This window comes from Chelonia mydas, chromosome 16, assembly GCF_015237465.2.
Source record: "Chelonia mydas isolate rCheMyd1 chromosome 16, rCheMyd1.pri.v2, whole genome shotgun sequence".
Lineage (NCBI taxonomy): Eukaryota > Metazoa > Chordata > Testudines > Cheloniidae > Chelonia > Chelonia mydas.
The window spans coordinates 21,802,961-21,823,725 of NC_057857.1; the positions used below are offsets into that span (position 1 = coordinate 21,802,961).

The 20,765-nt window shown below is 42.8% G+C and overlaps 1 protein-coding gene across 5 annotated transcripts in view; it reads right to left on the reverse strand.

Annotated features, from left to right (window-relative positions):
- The window catches only part of LOC102943777 (spermatid perinuclear RNA binding protein), an 87,715-nt gene that overhangs the window by 16,661 nt on the left and 50,289 nt on the right, over window positions 1–20,765 (reverse strand). For all 5 annotated transcript variants that reach the window (XM_043530786.1, XM_043530787.1, XM_043530785.1 and 2 more), the window contains 9 exons: window positions 15,509–15,674; window positions 13,258–13,402; window positions 7,493–7,587; window positions 6,989–7,084; window positions 6,321–6,432; window positions 5,596–5,693; window positions 5,008–5,119; window positions 2,189–2,281; window positions 1,226–1,425 (listed from right to left, as the gene is read on the reverse strand). In XM_043530786.1, coding sequence (XP_043386721.1) covers window positions 1,226–1,425; window positions 2,189–2,281; window positions 5,008–5,119; window positions 5,596–5,693; window positions 6,321–6,432; window positions 6,989–7,084; window positions 7,493–7,587; window positions 13,258–13,402; window positions 15,509–15,674 — 1,117 coding nt within the window. The remainder of the gene's footprint in view (window positions 1–1,225; window positions 1,426–2,188; window positions 2,282–5,007; window positions 5,120–5,595; window positions 5,694–6,320; window positions 6,433–6,988; window positions 7,085–7,492; window positions 7,588–13,257; window positions 13,403–15,508; window positions 15,675–20,765) is intronic.

Sequence of the window (20,765 nt, forward strand, 5' to 3'; positions counted from 1 at the left end):
GTGTGAGCAAGCAGGGCGTGGGCTGCCAGGGAACAGCAATGCTGGGCTCTGCAGGGCCGGCCTGCCAGCTGGTCCTCAGCTTGAAAGAGGGTGGTTCCAAAGCACAGCCCACAGGGTGGGTGGGTAAATTTGGGGAAAATGGGGCTATGGGAGGCTCCAGCCAGGAACCACAGAGGGGCCCTGCGGGAGGAGGGCAGAGATAAGATCCTGATTTTCAAGGCAGAATTCTTAATGGTATTAAGAAAAGAGAATAATTATTGGGGCAAAATGTAGGTGTGAGAACGACGGGATGGGAGGACACATACAAAGCCACATCTCCTGCAGAATGATACATTCTGTCAAATACTTTTGGGCGCTTTGAGCATGAAAGCAAAGGGACAATGGGATTTTCAAACTCCTAAATCAAAGGAAAACTGAAAGTTGCCAGATGAACCTTCTGAAAAGGAAGTTCACTCAAAATACATGAAAGGAAGCACAGATAATGACAGATGGGTTTGTTCTTGTAATTGCAGCTCTGCGCACTCAGATTCTCATTTTGTTTTTGCAGTTTGCAGACAACTTTTCCTCCCTCCTCAGCAATGCACACAGGGAATGTCTGGTACAGCAGACCCTAATCTATCTACGAATTTATATGGGGATGACTATGGTGGCCTTTTTTATTTACTAGACACCAACTCAAGTCTCACTGTTTTACCAACTCCAGCTTTCTCCCACAGAGCCTCTGGAAAGGGGAACAATGGGGTATGGCTCAGGCTGCCTCATACTGATAGACTATTGTGATTCACCATCCTCTATTTACTGTAGCACCCAAGATGTGCTAGGTGATTTCCAAACACTCAAGATGAGATGGTCGCTGCTCCAAGGAGCTCACAACCCAAGGATAGGGACAGGCAGAGGTGAGCGGAATGGGAACAACGGAAGGATGAGCCATCATTCTAGTAACTAGCAAGGGCAACCAAAAAAACCAAAACACAGAACCCACTCATACTCACTCACCGACCTCTGGAGGCTTGGACAGCTCAGTTCACTTTTCCACTCTTACCTGTTCACCATGGGATCTGGACGTGCGAGAGCACTTTGAAAAGGCTCAAGATAGCAGGTTTGATCCACACTGCCTCTCCTTAGAGGGTTTGCCCATTGATAGTTCTGATCATATTCGTTCTGTGTTTTCCAGGATCTGGGGCTGGAATTATCAACTTAATTCATATTCAAGTCTCTGCCTTACCTTCACTGCCACATGGAGCTTAGCTGTTTTCTTAGAAGGTCCTGATGCTTCATAGGTCGTACCATCAACATCTACAGACATTGTGAAGACTGGGGCATGGACTGGACCCGACTGCGACAGAAGCTTGTATTGAAGCCCTGGCCTGATTTGGTTCAGTCTCATCAGAGCGTTCATGAGATCGATTGCTTTACTGTCTAGGACTATTATGGGAGAGGGTGGGAAGGAAAAAAAAGATTAACAAAAGAAATGGAGAAGGGAAACATTTTGCATTTCTAAAGCACCATCCATCTGAGCAATTAAGTGCGCTATATAAACATGAATGAATGAAGCCTCCAGCCATCCACTCCCCCAGTGGATCATGACCATTACTACTCAATCCCTTTAGACCATTCCCCTGCATGTTCTTCCTGGCTGCTACAACTTGATATGGAATTTCATAGGTCATACGGTACTGCGAGTGCTACCTGCAGCCGGATTCCACATGAAACTAGGCACCAGGAGCGATTTGTTCACAATAATCCAGAAAAAACTCCTGGTTTGTATATACAATACAGGTGATCTGTCAATGGAATCAGCACCTATCTCCTGTCCCAAATGTGGGATGTGAACAATCAGTTCTACATATTTGAGGTCTTGGTCTGAGGCTGTTTGAGAGACAACTGCCAGACATTACAAATAAAATACCTGAATTCTTTGGACAACCTAAGTTTTAATATCACCTGCTGGAGTAACCTCATCAGTGACGTGAGTCAGTCAGCCAGGCAAATGTGTGCAAAAAAATTCAAACTCCTCTGCTTAAAGGTGGGTTTCAAGTTCTGAGCACAGTGGGATTGAGAACACACACTTCATTCCAGAAGCTCTTTCACATGCCATTCCACACAAACACCAAGAAGTTTTTGTCTCAGCTCCTACTATAACCAACAATGGCTCCTTGAAGTCAGAACAGATAAAAGCTGCACTTACTTTTCCTCAAGTTGCGCTTCATCTTTTTATTTGGATCTTTATCATCCCCTAATCCATCTTCAAATGGCCTTTTCAGAGCAGAGGAGCCAGCACCTAAAAGACAGTTCTCCTTGTAACATGGATTTAACAGATAGCGGAAAACAAGGCAACAGTCCCATAGCACCTGTCTGATTAGTCCCATTACTTTCTGCTTTGACATTAACCTTATAATAAATACAGAACCTGACAGGTGATTGTTAAAGAATTTATATTTCTACATAGAAGAAAGTGTTAGCTTATAACTGGCAGCAGAAGGTCATGTGGGGAGTCTTTAAGTTTCCACTGTTGCCTGCAGAGGTCCACAGTACTGAACTTGGCAACATTAGCCAATCAAATCACATTCAAACCTCCACTTCCTTACCAGCTCAAATATCAATAGTAAGGCCTATACACAGTGTTATATTTATTGTAATCATCATCGTAAATATCTGGAAATCTCTGCAAGAGATTTCTTAAGTCCAACAGTTAAAGTTTTATTTTAAAAGCCAACATTCTTTAGGGGAGCTGAAGTCAGATCCAGGAAAAGCAAAATCCAACACTGACTTTGTATTTCAGCAAACTTCAAAAGTTTCTGTAATTGGAGGCAGCTTTGGTTCAGTAAATAAATCTTAACACTCAGCGCCAGAGAAATCACTGTCTTAGTATTGTATTTCATTTACATTATTTTATATCTCAAATGTGCCTGCCCACCAGACTGTAGGGCTGCTAACATTTTAGATATCACCAGTAGTGGGACCAAAAAACAAACAAACAAAACAAACCTGTCTTCCTCATTCAATCTCATTGTGTTTTTATTGATAAGCTACCTCCAGCTGAAATACACAACAGATCTATCAGAATACAGTATGTCAATAATTCTCCTGAGCTCAGCATCCATCAGATGGGGAAAAAAAGCATCTCTTGATTCTATTTGCCGTAATAGAAATAAAGTCCCTGTAATAGTGTCACTGGATCAATGTTCTCTCTTTAAAAATAAATGGCTAGGACTGGCCTCACCATTATCAAGTGACACGAAACTATTATTTCTGTGACAGTGCTCCAACTCCAAAGACATGAGCTCTCAATTATAAAATGGCCTGGATTGAGCAAATGGTCTAACAGGATGCATTAATCAGATCCAACTAAAGGAACTATGCTAACATAATCAGTGAAACTGAAATGCCGAAAAGGGGAATAATTTTTAAAAATGCTTTAGAATTAATTTTTCATGTAGACTTTAGCAACTTTATGACAGGGAGCAAGTCCTTTGGCTTGTTCCACTCACCTTGATCCGAACTGCCTGTTCTAAAATCTCTGATATCTAAACCTCTACAGCAGTGTTCTTCAGTTAGCAGCATATTGGCCACATCTGGCCCACAAGTCGTTCTGGTTATCCTGCTCGTTGTCAGCTGTTCCATCCTGCTCCCTGCTAGGGGCTCCACTGTAAGGGCAGTCCCACTACCTGGCTCCTGGGCTCCAGCCCCTGGGCTCCCCTGCCAGGAGATCCCTTTCCCTCTCGGGCTACACAGCATCCTCCACACCAGCAGGTGCCAGCCCAGGGGAGAGGCAGGTCAGCATGGGATCAGGTAGGGAGCACAGGAGCCAGAACAGAGTATCAGGGCCATCGCTGGAGCCAGGTAGTAGGCCATCCCTAAAGCAGGGTCCCCATCTGGAAGCAAGAGGCAGGGATGGGACAGGCTCGGGGGCGGGGTCACTCCTTGCTCCCCAGGTTTCTCCCAGCTCCCCCGCAGCCCCCCCTCCTTTTCCCAGCTCCCTGCACTCAAGCAGTATTAAGGAGGCTCCTGTCTTCAGCAGCTACTCCCTTCTCCCTACCCTTGGGGAAACACTACTCATTCAGAGACTCAGGATTTTTGGTGAGCTGAAATTTGGATGAACAGACTTTACTTGTAAAATGGCATGATTGTAAAGAGAGGGAAAATGAACTGCCCCTAATTGGACTAGCACCCTGTGTGCCATTCAAAAAAATCAGCCAACATGCCATCTTCAGCGCACACGCCACAGGCTGCTAACCTCTTCCAGCCAGGCAAAGAATTGGCATGCTTTCACTAGAGAGCAAACACTGGAAGAGCCCTCCGAGGTTTGAGCAATGCCTGATTCGGCCTCCCAGAAAACCAAATTGAACATCACTGCACCATTTTAATTCTGGTTAGAAAATATCCTTAACATTCATTTCAGGGTCTAAGAGTGGGTGAGAAGATGGAGCTACGAGGATTGCCTGATGTATTGTTTGGATATTTGGACCACCACTGGTTCAGACTATGGAAATCTACTTTTTTTTTTTTTAAATAATATAGTTCAAGATAAAAACTGTAACAATACTATGCTTAGAGAGAGTTTTTTAGGACAATTTTATTTTACTTTACCATTTTCTCTAAGGGATTCTTTGCAGTGAATCTGAGCAAGGACACTGACCTAATATTGCTCATTTTGGCTTGTCTAAAGGTTCTTGCTCCCCTAGCATAAGAGACATGCATTACTTTCACTCCCCAGGCCACAAGGAGGACATACATCAGAAGAAAACAACATGCTACACTGCAGCGGTTATATTTTCCATGTTCTTTTGTAAGTTCTATTATTTAGTGACTAGAGACCGCTGACAGATTTTCCTCTAATATTATAATTTTTTTTTTTTTTTTTTTTTTAAAGAAAAGTTCTTCTGACACACACAGCACATAACCCAGAATTTCACCAAGCTATGTTCCAAAGACTCAGTTTAGCACCCAGGTTACATCTGGTTTGTGTTTTTAACAACATTTCCCCAAGAGACAGTCTGGACTCACCTTCTTTGTCAGTAACTGACCAGGAATATTTCTGAAAGGATTTATTTGATGGGAGAGGGTCCATTTCAAGCACCTTATAGATCTGACCAAAGGCTGATAGCCTGAGCGCGTGCTAGGGAAAAGCAGAAACGAGACATCACTGCAATGCTCTGCCCAGGTGTCTGAACTTCTGATTAAAACTCTAGACACAGGATCAACATCTCTCCTATGAGGAAGGACTCAAATCTCTATGGAAAGGGTTAATTAGAGAGAGATAATAGAAACAGCCACTTCTGGGATACACTGTATGAAATTCACCCCTGTTCAGAGCACCAGCACAGGACCTATGCGCCACAGGTGCTTAAAGCGGGACCTACACGAAGCACAGGCTTTCGGCTGGCCTTCTCAAGGAGAAAATTTCATTCATAATAGAACTCCTATATTCTCAAAACCTTTATTTAATCCCTCCCGTGCAGGGCATGAGAACAGCTGCCATGATTCTACTGCAAGAAAGAAGCCATCCTGAGCAAAGGGGTAAACTGAATGCTGTAAATCAGACCTTCTTCAGAAGAAATGACACTTAGGTTCCTGGAAGCAGAGGTTTTCTACCTGAGCACTGTGTGTAATGGCTTCTTTTTGCTGCACTGTCATATAGGACAAAGCATCTGTTGGCTCCCGCTCACAGGGATCATGCAGGCCAGGGCCACCTGCAAGGGGGAAAACAGACAGTTCAGAACATGTCAGAAACACCAACCAAATGACTGCTGGAGTCAAATGGAAGTCACAAGAGCTAAATTCTACTCTCTGATGAGTGTGCAGAGCCCCCATCTATCTCAATGGGGACTGAAACAGCCTTAGGAACAAGCTAATCCTAAGGTTTTACCCCCTAAATGAGAAGGGCCGTTTAAATTGTTGTTGTCAACACTGCACACACAAGACAGAGGCACCAACGGCTAAGAATTTGGCAGTGGCGTTTTAAAACCTGGGAGAACTACTGATTTCAAAACATTCATATATACTAGCTGAGCGTCTGGCCCATAGTCTTCTCTCTAACTGCCCAATAGTCATTCTAATGTGAACACTCCACCCCCAGCAGGCACTGTAACAACATTAGTACCAGAGCATAGGAACGTCACAACTATTAATAGGGACAATATATTTTTACGTTAATCATGGAGCTTCTCAGTGTCTTGCAAACAATCCACATGCTAAGCCTCCTGCTTGCTGCTCCTGAGAACAGGCATTTTAAAAGATGCAGGAATTGAAAACATGTACATTTCAAAACAGAGGCATGATCCATCTTTGGTGTGTCTGAATTTATTGTGGGCCCTTACCAGGAAGCAGAATTCCAGACGCCAAACACTCCATCACTCGTCTTAAGGCCTCCCCAGCGCCCAAGGGTCTATTACAAGTACCTATAGATTTTTCACATATAAGCTCTAGTGGCTAAAAGACATTAAATTAGAATTAGTACAGGTGCTGGAGCGTGGCGGCAGTTAAACACGAGAAGTCATTTCAAATGGGGATGAGGCGCTGCTCCTAGTGACCCCAGGGCGTTTGTTCACCTGGGGAGTTCTGCAGTGTGCAGCTTTTCCCAGCAGGAGGGTCCCACCAACTCCACTGCGTCAGCTTACACTGAGCTCACATTTCCAAGGTTACACCTGCGCCAGCCATGGCAGCGAGACGCTTTTAAAAGTGTCAGATTTCTATGGCCGGGGTGGATTCCGCAGCACACACGAGGCCCTGCTGACCCCGTCCATCACCATGGTTTCCAGGCACCATACGGAGTTACTGAAATGGACAGAAGCTGCCCCCCTCCCTCCTCAGCTCCACAGGCAATTTTTTTAACCAAAGATTGTTTTAATGGGTGTGATGAGGGAAAGGGAAGCAGGGAGCTGAGTTCCACATGCCCACTCTATAGCCCTCATAAGACACCGCGGCCATTTACTGAAGGTCTGACTTTTCAAACCTAGTTGCTATCTGACTCTTGTTCCACACTTACCCATCCTTTTAGCGGTGCCCACGTGGGGACTCTGTTGCACAAATCACGGAGAATACGTAGAACAATTACACATGATTTTAGTCCATTTGCCCTGGCCTAAAACAAACAAAATGGTTCCAATACACCTGCTGAAATCCAGCCTTCAATTTTGCTTTTTAAAATGTACAGAGTCCTGGCATAGGTTCTTTAACATGATTACTAATTAGCACTTAATCGGTTTCATGCAAAACAAATGAAGTTACATAAAAGCAAAATACTGCATTTTATAGGAAGGCAGGCTTAACAGTAAAAAAGAAGCATAATGTTAAAATTGCTTTTGTAGCCTCATGACAACTCTAGACCAGTTGGCTAGCTACCTAGCGTCGCCGCTTTTACAGAACAGCGCTCAGAATTCTAAATTCTAGAGGGGCTAGACAGAAATTAAAAAAGGCATTAAACTTAGAAGTGTCTCAAATTAACCCTCATAAGGCTACAACAACAACAAGATAAGAACAAATAGCCAACCTGAAACCATTTGGCGTGCCGCAGAGAGGCCAAGGCCTCCAGGCATTTCTGCCTGTCCAATAAGTCCGGAGGATCTTTCATCGCAACATTGTCTACTGGTAAAATGGGATAAAAAGAGACAGATACAATTTGACCAAGGGGTTTCTGTCACAGTACATAACGAGCGGCAGCATCTCAATGAGCTAATAAGACTCCCAGAAAAAAATTAATTTTTTTTAAGTGCACGGTGTTATTTAATTCAAACAAGCCATTAAAAAGGTAGTAACTGTGCACATGTGCAACAGAAGCAAAAGGCATTCACTTCTTATACAAAATCGATGGCCACTCTACAGACAATCTGGGATCTTATTAAAAATGTAGAACACATTTCAGGGCAGAAAATAGCTATGTAGCACTTTTCCTTCTTTCGTTCCTCCCTCCCGTTTGTGGTTTTATTCCAGGTGCATAAAATCAGCACAGAATTACTAACTGACAGCAACCTTCTCAACATGGGGAAGATTTTCTTGAAGGAGAAAGTTTGCCTCAGAGGCAGGAAGCATTAAGGAATGATTTCGAGGTGCCTTTTGAAAATTTGAAGATACTTCTAGTTTATCTTTATCAAAGCCACAGCAATTAACAGTGGAGAAGTGTATTTCTCTTCAATATTAACCCAATATAAATGAATTGGAGAAAAAAAGAACTTGTGTTAATGTGCACTTTACATTTTGATACACAAGTTCTTGCACTCCGACTGTAGTGTTGTGTGTAACCAGGTAACAAATGAAAGCAGCAAAGAAGTTGTAAAACTTCTAGATCCTGTTAACAATTTCAAGATTTTTTCTTTCATAGAAATCTTCTCTTCCCAACAGCAACAGAAGTTGTCTAACTAAACTAGAGTAGGAGTTGACATACAAAAGACTGAAATCTTCTGTTAAGTTTTACACTCCTCCCCCCACCTTTTTAAATCCAACATGCTACCAAGTGCTTCTGGCAATCACATCTAGTTCTATAAGAAATTATTTTTCTCGGTTTTTAAAGAAACAAATTATTAAAACCCTGATTCTGTAAACTCATAAACCCCATGCCTAACTTCATTCATGTGATTATACTACCTCATGAGTAGAATTACACACATCTAAGTATCTCTGCAGGATCAAGGGCTAACTTCCTTAGTCAATAGCATTTAGCTGACATATGAGCACATACTGGGAACTAAACCAACCCATAGTTCAAAATGACCCCTTGAATAAATACACGCTGTTCTTAGGAATCTATTCTATTGCTTCTCTTGAAATTGGCAGTAATGTAGAAAAATACTGTTTTGCATCATTCATAACAGCTAATTCATGTGGATTTGTACAGATAGCCGTTTGGGGCTGACTGAAATACAGAACCCAAACCAGCTTGTAGATGCATGCCAGGTCAGTATCTCGCAAAACATTAAATTTTACTTAGGAGAAGCAGGGGAAAAATTTATACCACTGTATACACTGCATACCCACCCATACCCCTACAGCTAATATCCCAGCTGCCATTTGTTTTTACAGGTTACGCTGCATGGTATTACTATTTTAATATTAAAACGGCCTCATTTCCTCTGCAGTTGGCTAGGGAGACTGCTCTAGCAAAGCTGTAGCCATTACATCATGATGGATAAAAGGTAATGAAAAACAAGAGTGTAAAGCTCAACAGAAACAGAGACATCTTGTCTGATAGCTTGTGGGTTTAGTTTGTATCTGTTGGCTCTGCTCCCAGCGAAGGACTGAAGTGCGATATGCTTATTTTCTGACCCTGATGAACTTCGCAGCAGATATTTGCATTGTTTCTTGTTACCCTCATCAACATAATCGCATTGCTAAGATTCATCTCCACTCCTGTCCTCCCAATCAGAGCTGCAAAGTCTTCTATGGGATTAGCAGGTATTTGTTTACAAGCACAAAAGGTCACTTTGCATCACGACTTTGGAATTTAAGACTTTTACTTTCAAATTTCCTCTGCATCTTCGTTTACAAGAAGAAAATTGTGTTTTATGGTTATGAAAGTGCAACATTTGTTACAAATCTTTAAATGTTTCTGTAACAAAACCCTTTACTGCGGACAATATAAACATCTGCTTAAAGCTTAAAACAGCTACTGTCAATGAGTGATTAGAATCTTCTTTAAAAATTAGAAATGGCAAAGGTTGACTGACTGCAAAATTTGTTCAATTTTAGTAATTAAGGTGAATTTGCAAGTCCATTAAGTCCTATTTCTAACTAAGATTGTACAACATTTTGCTAGAGTATGTTACAACTGTTGATGAAGCACACTAAATTTTACCACTAACTTATAAACCAGAACATGGTGTATTGTCTATTACTGTACAGATGACTAAACAGGCTTCAGTGTAACTCAGCCTACTTTTGCAGTGGCATGCTGACGCTCATTAGAGGTTATTTAAAGAGGCCAGAGTCACGGATGCCTTTGAAAATAGTGCATTCATTACATTAACCCTTGAGTTTCCAGGGCAGCTTTTGCGGAAGTTGCAGGCAGTCAACATTTGGTGCAAGATTCTGTTAAACAGAAAGATGGAGAGAACAGGCAGTGAAGAGGGGTGAGCGACTTGCAGCAGACTCCCTTTTGACATCCTCATTGGAATGGCATGTTTCTTCATGCTCTGCTAGTCAGGAAAGTGAGACCCAATCAAAGTTTTCAACATGTATGAGGAGCTTTCTTCTTTTCCTTTTTTAGTTCTAAAAAATGACACTCAGCACTGAGGAGTTTGTTAAAAAAAACAAACAAAACAGCCATTAATTCAGAGCCTGCAACACGTACATAACGAGTCCTTCGATAATCTCCCCTGCCAACATTGTTAGTTTATAGCTACCACGGCTACTTTCTGGAGAGAAGACAAATCTGTGGCTTGCGCTGCAGGTCCTGCAAGGGCATTTGTGGACTCTCTGCCCACCGAGGTCCTGGGTGTCAGACTGATTATGAAGCAGTTGCTCAGTTACTGAACTCAGTCGTTTTCAGCACCATCTTATTTGGGTGGCTGAAGTTACTTCTTATTTTGAATGTACATGTTCAGTAACTGCAACTATTTGCAGAGTGGCGCTGAGAAAGCCTAATTCACAGAGATCCTGTTCTTTGGTGGACACGAATGATATTAAAAACTTGCCGAGGACATAAATTTCATTCTGACGCAGAATGCACCAGATTCAAACGTTTGACCTCTCCATTAACAAGGAGAAAACAGAGCCTGTACAATGGCTCCAAGGGGATCGCTTGGAAGGAATACTGAAATGCACACACACTGATCTAGTATTTGTTTTTACTACCGAGCAGCAAAAACAAATAGAACAAACACCAGATTTTAAGCATTAACACTTCTCCAAAAAAAGAGGGGGGAGACTAAAGAGAAACCCAGGAATGTTTGTTCTCTGCATTCTGACATCAGGGCATGAAGGTACACACGACATTCCTACAGAACAAATGGAAGCACTGATAAAGAATTCCATTGCACCTAATCTTGCTTATTTGGTTAGAGGATAGATTAGTGACTGTAATCAAACCATACTGCTGGAAATCTTGGTCAGTTTTGCCCAGCCTCTTAGCATACTACTAGTCTGCTGCCAACTAAGGAACAAAGAGAAAAGCAGCAGCCGGAATAGAATGGCTCATCTTACTAGCAAGATGCAAAGCAAATTATGAAGAACTTGAAAAGCTTTTCTATCAGAAAAAAGTAAATAAGAAAAGTGAGGAATAGTTTTTAAAATGGCATATGAAATACACCTGTATTTGGCTGGCTTTGTCCAGGAGCATCAAAAGAAGGGTTGCAATATTTTCCCTTTATATTAAATTTTTTTTCCTGAATAGCTTTTCTAAATATTTCCCCTTGATATTAGATTTGAAACTTTATTACTTAGTAAATCTAAAATGGCTCTAAGTGACTAGAAGTGGTTGTAAATAGCTGAAAAATTTTCACTTTTCCCCCTCTAGCTGGTTACTTAATACAGTAAGAAAAAATGATTAACTTATGAAGGGGAATATTACAAGTTTTCTTTGTTCAGATAAACTAGGGAGTGAACGTCACAGAAACTGAAGCCAACTACAAAAGAATCTGGACTTCAGAACCAGGTGTGTTAACCAGTCTATCATCAGTTTTATGGTAAGGGTGGATCTAACAACAGCTCATATTACCAGCACTATCACAAATTTGTAGAGACTATCTTTATACTTAAAAGTTGAACTGCAAGGTTTTTGAACAAAATTTTGAAAAATATTTTAAGATCCTAAATCAGTAACAAAACGACAAATATAGTAAAACAAGAAAGCATGAAAATTCATGTCCTCATTCATCTTAGCAGACAAGTCCCAAATTAATGAAGTCCAGGTTTCTATTCCAGCAGATGAAGGCACCATCCTTTCCTGTAAGGGATCACACAGGAAGAAACATTTGTGCAAAAGTGCATGCACATAGTGATGTTAAAAATACCTTCCCATAAATTTTTGTGCTCGGTCTCACGAGCGTGTATCTGTTGCAATGGAAACAAACCTCAACTCAGCACTTGCTGGGAAGTTGAAGAAAAAGTGCAGCAGTCTGCAAATATCTGGCTTTTGTTTTAAAGAAAAACAATTGTGTTTCTGCACAAGAGCCCCATTAGTGATTTGGGAATTCTGGGACATTTTTATTAATGAATCTTTGCTATTCATCTCTATTGTAAGATTCTTGCACTTGCAACTGCTGTCTAAGTTCTGTATTTCACTTGAAAATCAATCCTTCCTGCCCTCTCCCCACAAAATGAAGAGAAACTGACCAACATTTCTCAGTGTATTGGTATTTCATGTGGGAAGGGAAATAAGCAAAGGGACTTGTGGCAAGTCTAGAAATGGGAAAAGAGCAACAGGGAGTTCCCTAGCCCACATGGGCCCAGCTGCCTCAGGTGTCATGACAGAGAGTGGCCAGTTGGTCAAAGGTCTGACATCATCCAGTGGAAAGTTTCTAGGCATAGGTTTGGGAAGCGGAAGCAGAAATTATTGACAAGAAGATTACAATAAAATAAAACATGGCTACATTCGCTCTGTGTTACTCTTGGTTTCTTTCCAGTCTCGTAGATGTTAAGAGTCAACGCTTCTTAAGAGTTTCTTGTGGCCAAGTTGCAAGTCCCCAGCAGAGAGGGAAGAATGGATGGGGAGGAATTAGGATGCATAATTTTCCAAATATATTTTTACATTCAGGACAGTAGGTACAACATTAACTTCAGAAGTGAAGTGCAGTATTTTAGCTTTAACTTCAACTGTATCCTAGTTAAGAAGTTCTTACCTTAAAGACAGAAATATACATACACATCAATAATTAGCAAAATCTGTGTGCCAGGAAGAGACACAGCTTTGTAGGAACTGCATTTTAAGAGAGCAGTTTTTATACAATAGGAATAATTTTATGAACCAGTCCAGTTTGACTGATTTAATTTAAAAACAGGACTGTGCAGGCGCTGCTTAATTATTAACTAATAACTAGTTCTGCTTTCTTTCAGATAAGATCTAATTGGTGTCTGAGTCAAAGCTATAATAATGCTGTCTCGGCACAGCAAATGGAATTTTACATACATTTATGTGAAAATTAAATGGTTGCTGACTGTTTAAAGAACAATCATTGTAACCTATCCAGGTGAGCCACGCTAGTGATGACACACAGTATACAATAAAAATGAGACCTCACTCCCTAACGAGCCCTATGCTACACGGTCAGAAAGCATTTAGGAGAAAACTCTGAGGGAAGCAGAAAAACGACTCTCTCTATATACCTCCGTCCTTCTTCTCCGTTTCCTCACGAATGAGAGGGGATGTAAGTATCACCTTCAGTGTTAGGGTGGGCTCCTTTGTGTGACGAATAATAATAGCTGCCTCGTTCACACACTGCTCCACCTGGTACTTCTCTTCTGTAAGTTTCTGAAAGGCATCAAGAAACACTTTCAAAAATCCCCACTCAACCATGGTAAAGGATAACACCTCCTAAAGAAACATTTGCCCCTTGCAAATGACCTCTGAACTTGCAATGCTATAATACACAGGCTCTGCCAGGCACTGCCCCTCCACCCTCAGCTAAGAGTTGATGAAATCGTAAATAATTTTTAAAAACGCAAACAGCTGTTCACCAGAAAAATGCTAAATGGTGGCCGCATAAATGCACTACAGTGTCCCACTCACTGTGCAGACAGTGATCAGTCGTCTTTTGAAGCTGCCAAAGGGTGAATTACTTGCCAGCAATTGTAGCTCTTACAGTATCTAACTCTCGGCAGTGCTGCCTCTAAATGCAAACCCCCTGGCAGTCTACCACCATCCTGACAATTAGCAGCGGATGCAAGCGAATAAATGGCTCCAGTCCTACTAGCCAATCTGCCTGGACAAGACCTCGGCACCTACATGGAGCCGCACTGGCTTCAACTGGACTCTGTAGGAGATGGGGTCCATCCACATGGACCAGTTTAGAGAACTGGAACCACATAGAGCATGTAAGAGTTACCCTTTCTAATCACCATGTCTGTACAAATGGGGAGATAAATCTAGGGCACTTACTTCCTCCAGAAAAAACACTGTTACAGGCAAGCAACATAACCTCTCCACTACCCCACATGTCCCCACCAGGGCCCAGCTCTGGAGATGGCTGTGTCTGCAGAGTAGGACTTTGCCTCCATATAACCTGAACACTTGTGTGCAAACAAATGAACAATGGGAAGTATAGCTCCCAAGAATGGTAGAAACGTGTACGCTGTATGTGGAAATAAACATGAGACAAGAAAGCAAACCAGAAAGGAGGGAGAATGAGTTTCATCACCTAGTTTAGAAAGAGCTACTTGCGAGAGGTATTTGTTGGGGCACAGTCTCTAGGCAATAGTGCCCTGCCATGAGCTTCAGGCTGGACTAATTATTCAGGCCCAGGGATGTGTCAAAAGAAGCTATAACCCTGGGTTCCCTTAAAAAGAGGTGGTACTGGCTGCATCTGTTCACAGGATGCTTTTTTACACACCAAAACAAAAAGGTACAAATTAATACTAACTACATATCAAGGGTTCATCGTGATCTGGGACCACTGACCGCTCAGAATGGCCTCTTGTTAAGGTATGATTTAGGATTCCGTGACTTTACTGGACCTCTGTGACTTCTTCAGTTTCAGCTGTCAGCAGCTGAAGCTGGGGCTAGAGCCAGAGCTGTTCACCCCTTCCCTGCAGCTGGAACTGAAGCCAGGGTTGTGCGCTCCCCACCCCCATGACTGTTGCCGGGACACTGCGTTCCTCCCCCTGCCACCCCTGTAGCTGCAGCTGGAACGGGGGCTGTGCGTCCCCCCCACCCCACAACTGCCTCTGTGGCTGGGGTCAGAGTCAGGACTGTGTGCCTGCCCCCGGTGGTGGTGGGGCTCCAGCTGTCATTCCTTCCCCACCAGCCCCTGCCCCACCCAGTTATTTTTAGACAAGTCACAGACAGATTACAGGCTCCCGTGAATTTCCGTTTATTGCCCGCGACCCGTTGGTGACTTTTACTAAAAATAACCATCACAAACTCTGAACCTTACCTATTGTCACTTAAGAATCACAGGGGAGTTTAGATTGAAACAGAGCTGAGGGACAAAGCTTCTGTAATGGGGAAGTTCAACACACTGGAAACACACAGGGCAGAGTGAGCCAGGTTGACATGCTCAGGAGAAGGGAGATCTAAGATCCCATTTAGTTTCTGTGTTAGGCGTGAGAGCAGGGAAGAGTCCAGAGGGGTGAATTCTCCAATAGGAAGGTTAGCTGGAGGGCGTAGCAGGACTGATGTCAAGAACAAGGACTAGGGAAGAACGCTTTGAGGATAGCCTTTCTACCCATCTGGTTAAGCTACCACAGGCTCTACCCGCTGTCCTAGATTCTAAGTACAGTCTTTGCTCTCTGTGCCTTTACCGCTTGTATTGTTCTTGGTATCAAATTAATTTCAGCTTTTACCCAGTGCAGCTTTTAGCTGAATATGTCTTGCAATACTATCAATCAGACCTGGAGGACTTACCCAAAATTAACTTACCTGAACTTGGATTGGGAGATTGTCTTTGACTGTATATAACAAGGTCTTTGTGGGTTTTTCTTTGCACATGAGAACCAGCTCCAAATCCATGTCATCCTTTATCAGCAAGCCCTTTGCAACCAAACCAATTCTCATCACACCACATAAGGTCCGACCACCTTGATTCCTGGAAATGACATATGTCTGAAAAATTACAGTGATATTTTCACGCCTAACCCACCACCACCCCCTACTGTAGCCAGGGAACAGAGACTGATGGAAACAATTCCAGCATTTCTGCAATGCATCAGTGACAGGATCATGAAAAGCACTGACAGCTTTTTTGCAAGTAGCCAACAGGAAAATGATGGAAACGAATGTGAACATGAATGGAACGCTTCTGTAGTCGCCAAATTGTGAATCAAAGGTTTGGATTAAGTTATGAAGCTCCAAGCAGTTCACTGCCTAACTGCAGGAGAAGGAGAGCGCACATGACCCTGGTGTCAAGTTTTCAGAAGCCTAAGACCCATATTCAAAAGTGGCTCGGACTCTTATGAGCCTAAGCCCCACTGTCTTTCAATGAGACTTATGCTCCTGAGGGCCCCAGCACGCCCGACAGCGGGGGCCTATACCTGCTTTTACGTGTATTTTTTGAAGCTTGTAACTTCAAAATATTGTGCAAACCGTTTTTGTGAATCCTGGCAAACACTACATACTTTAGGAAGGCTCCCCATTTCAAGCAATCTTCCCTGTAGGAGCCCTTCAAAATTTTTACCACTGAAAGCTAGAAGAATCAGAGGCTGGGGAATCAGACTTAAATGTTCTCCTGGTTTTCTCTGGAGACTCAAGAGCCACAGTAAATATCATAGGTTTCAAAGCAAGATAAACGACACTTCAGCTTCGAGTGCTGACAACAGACAAAAACGTAACAAGCAATTGGGCAGCCCAGGAGTGCACAAACCAGCAGGAATCCACGGGAAACAGAAGAGGAGCACTCGCACATCTACTGACATGCACACGCAGGCACTCCTCAGAGATGCCTCTTGGATGCTGCAGCACTAGCTAGTGGCGTATCACTGTGCTGCATACCCCACGGAAAGGGCTGTAAGCGTTGGAGTGGTGAAAACAGCCCCAGCTGCGGAGGCAGCTGTGCAGTTAGTAGCACTTGAACTGACAGGATCTGATCACACATGCTCTGAGATCCACGATCAGATAATGCACCCTGAGCCTCTCTCATATGTTTACCTTCACCTGCATGGGCACAACTGGATATACTTAAAAGGGGTGGACAAAGACTGTCTCCTATTACCTAAACAGAGCAGAGACACACAGAGTGGGAAGGGAGGAGGCTGAGAAGAAAGTGACACTCTCAAGGTCACACCAGATGGTCAGTGGCAGAGCTGGGGACAGAGCTCAGGTCTCCTGACTCCCACTGCAGTGTCCCAGTCATTAGCCCATGCCACCGAGGTTGTAAATCCCTTTCACTTGCTGGTTCTAGAAAATTAGCCAGATGCTGCAACATTCGGCAGCGAATCTGGCAGAGAAGCATACCGTATATACTCGTTCATAAGCTGAATATTTTTGGTAAAAAAGTGACGCATCAAAGAGCGGGGGTCGGCTTATGAATGGGTCTACACCAAAATTTGATGATTTTAAACTCTATGAAATCATTGAATTGAATATCTAATACATTGTTGTTTTGTTTACCTGGAGTGTCTGCAGGCACGGAGCCCCTCAGCCCTCAGTGATCGCGGTTCGCCGTTCCCAGCCAATGGGAGCTGCAGAAAGTGGTGCCACTTCCCGCAGCTTCCATTGGCTGGGAACGGCAAACCGCGGCCAATGGGAGCTGAGGGGCTCCATGCCTGTGAACATTCCAGGTAAACAAAACGTCCCGACCTGCCAGCAGCTTACCCTGATGGGCCGGGAGCCAAAATTTGCAAACCCCTGAAATATAGGATCGGCTTATGAAAGGGTCATACAGTTTTTACTATTTTTATCTATTCATCTAGGGGGATCGGCTTATAAACGAATGACCTAATGAACGAGTATATACGGTAATTCTTTTTAAAATGGTTTGTGAATGGCCAACTTACTATTTTGCAGAGTGTGATGGGGTTAGCTTTAATGGTTTCTTTTATTCTTGTCAACCTGCATGGGAATTTCTAAAATAATCCACCACATACTAAAAAAAAGTATTTCCACTGATGAGTTTCAAAATTCACAGAAACATTTTTATGACTGCTAGACTTTGTTTGTTTTCACAAAGCCTAAGCTGACCGGACAGCATTCGTTTAATACGAGATGACAGGGCAAACACCTGCCTTTCTCTCTGGAGCGGGAGGAACTGTTTGGTAATGTTTTGCACAGCATGCTGAAGATGCAAACTGCACTGTAAATGTTTACAATGAATAATAATCAGGTTGCTTGTTTTCATGTAAACTTTTCCCCGCTGCAATCTGCTAAATTTTGCCAAGAAGTCCCAGAGGCAGCGTTATGTCACAGTTTGTTAAACCCCGACTAAAGGGTGGGTTTCAGAGCTACCCCTGGATTCTTGTGCCCAGACTAGTGGAAGACAGACCTGCTACAGCTGTGATTTCTTTCTGTAAAGGAAAGGCATTCAGGCAAGCCCAATGGTCCTGACATGCCCACATTTCCCCCACACAGTGCTAGTGCTGGCAGCCAGCTAGTCACCATGTCAGTTTCGCTGGGGGCAGGTGGTATGAAGGAGAAATGACACCAGTCATAGCTAGAAGGGGAGATTCACGCAGCTAGCAGCCTGGATTATTCTTTGCCCTAGTTTCCATCACAGTTTTGTCCTGCTTTGCTGCTTGTAAGAATCCTTCCAATCACCACGTTCCCTTCTCTGCAGGAGCAGGGATGGATGTAAATGCTCCATCCCTTTAAGGCCAGCAGGCAACACTCACTGATCTGTCCAAACGGCTGGCTTTGATACAAAATTCTACAGAAAGTGAGCTTGACTTTTTGATTTATAAAAACCAGCTGGAGAGAGGGGGAAGGAAGAGAAATAGCCCAAACCCCTCCATGTCTCTGCTTTGACACTTGACACCTGCTATTCTCCAGCCAGCTGACTTTTTGTCAGAACATCTGTAGACAGGAGATTTATTAGAGAGAGGACCTGGGCACTTACAAAAATGCACTCTAAATTTAGAACTCAGCAAGATCATAAAACATCCTGCACACAAAATCATGAAATTGAAGTCAGGCTGTTTGATTATGCCAACAGCACTTAACACAAGCCAAGACTTTCATCAAAACCATTTAAAAAAAAAAATTCTGCACTTATTTTATCCATGGCAGAAAGAAAAGTAAAATGCTGCCAGTAACACTTGGAAATTACTGACACAATGTGCACTGCATCCCACCTAAAGAGTCAGAGAAGTCAAGAAAGTCCACCGCTCAGCAGAAACCTGACGTTATTTATCTTCCACACAAGATGACACAGCTTAACTGCCCATCTCCAGGGAAGTAGCCTATCAATCTGCTGCTATTATTCCCTGGAGTCCACACAATCCTACGCCCTTAAACCAATTTATCAGTTAATTTATGTAAAAAAAGTCATGAAATTTAAATATTTTGCCATTTCTATTCTCCGCATACATTTTGCACCAAAAAGTGACAAGCACAAGAATGCTGAGAAGATCAGAAATGGATCTGAGAAATATGTATTAGTCAAAAAAGGGGGCTCAGAAAACAGGCAACTAAATTGGAGGCCCACTTGTGGAGAGTTTGCTTTGCCCAGAACATTATGCGCTGACCTGGACACTGGTGAATGCATCTCAGTTAGCTCACTGTAGTCTATTCATATGGTGCCCCTGTTAGCAGGGCTTCTCTCTAAAATTTCACTCTGAGTAAGCAGATTTCTTCCCAGAGACTCCAAGCCCTTTAAATGTGCATAGGACAGAATCAAGCAAATCCAGACAAAGGAGAAACTTTTGACTAGCAATGTTGGTGCAGGAGGGACTTTCTACCATTTCACCATATTTGTTGGGATTTTTAAGCAGATCGTGGGAGCTCTCGCATACAGAGCTTTCTCAACTAATATGGACCATTTCTTGTTTCTAAACTGGAGCATGTCCAGCTAGTAGGGAAAACTGAGCTTTGTTTCCCAGTTCTCTCACTCTTACACTGACACTTAAATTGAGACCTGGAAATAACTAAAGACTATGTTACTGTTACCAGCATGATAGGGAATGGTCAGATTTAGGATTTGCCAATGCACATCAGGGTTCATTATGGCAATTTTTATGACAGATTGATAATCACTGCTTCCTTCACTTTGAACCGGTAAATGAAATCTTCAGCCCAGGTAAACAAATACAGCAGCACTTAAGGATATGGTCTTGCTGACTCAGAGCCAAATGTCTGCCACCTTCACCTCATAGTACCTTACTCCAGAATTAGTCCTCCTCGATTTCAATGAGCATATTGACAGAGTAAAGTGATATTCACCACAAGGGCAGGTAGCAGAATTTGGCCATCAAAATATATTATCTACTGTGGCGTACTAGCACTTGACCCTGTGGGCACTACCCAATATACCTTTCCACACCAATCTTAAAACCAGATCAGAACTCACTGCGCAAAACTCACCCAGTAGCAACCCACATTAATAATCCACCACTTGTAGCAAGGAAAGTTAGAGGCAAAATCCAGGAACTGGCTCTCAGACCACGTTATGTTAATGATCTAATCAGATTTTGTCTCAAGAAGGTCGTTATACTGGAGGAAGTATGGTTTGATGAGAGCACAGGACTGGAAGTCAGGTCCTGTGGGTCCTGCCACTGATTTGCTATCTGGCTTTGGATAAATCAGCCTCTCTGTGCCTCAGTTCCCTCATCTCTAAACTGGCCATAATACATACCTGGCTCAGGGTGTGAAGCTCAGTTATCTGTATGGCTCTAGAGAGCCAAGAATGCCTGAGTTAGAGATCTTTAACCGTAAAAACCTGAAAAGGGGCCAGTTGTTCCAGTTGTTTCCTAAATTGCTGGAGTTAAACTAGAAGAGGAAAATCTGGCACCATGTCAGGGAATAGAGAGAGATGTGCAGTGACAGATGTTTGATGCAGTACAGAATGACACAATGTACAGTAATGGCTCCTTTGGAGCAGTTAGCCTGTTGTGTAAACAATACACATCTATAAATCCATTGTTGCCTGTTAAACTGAAACAGCTCCAATGCCACGTGGTTTTGGATTTAGATTTGTGAGTTATAGGGAGATGCGTTTGTTTCTTAAATTTGTTAACTGCAAGTTTCAAAC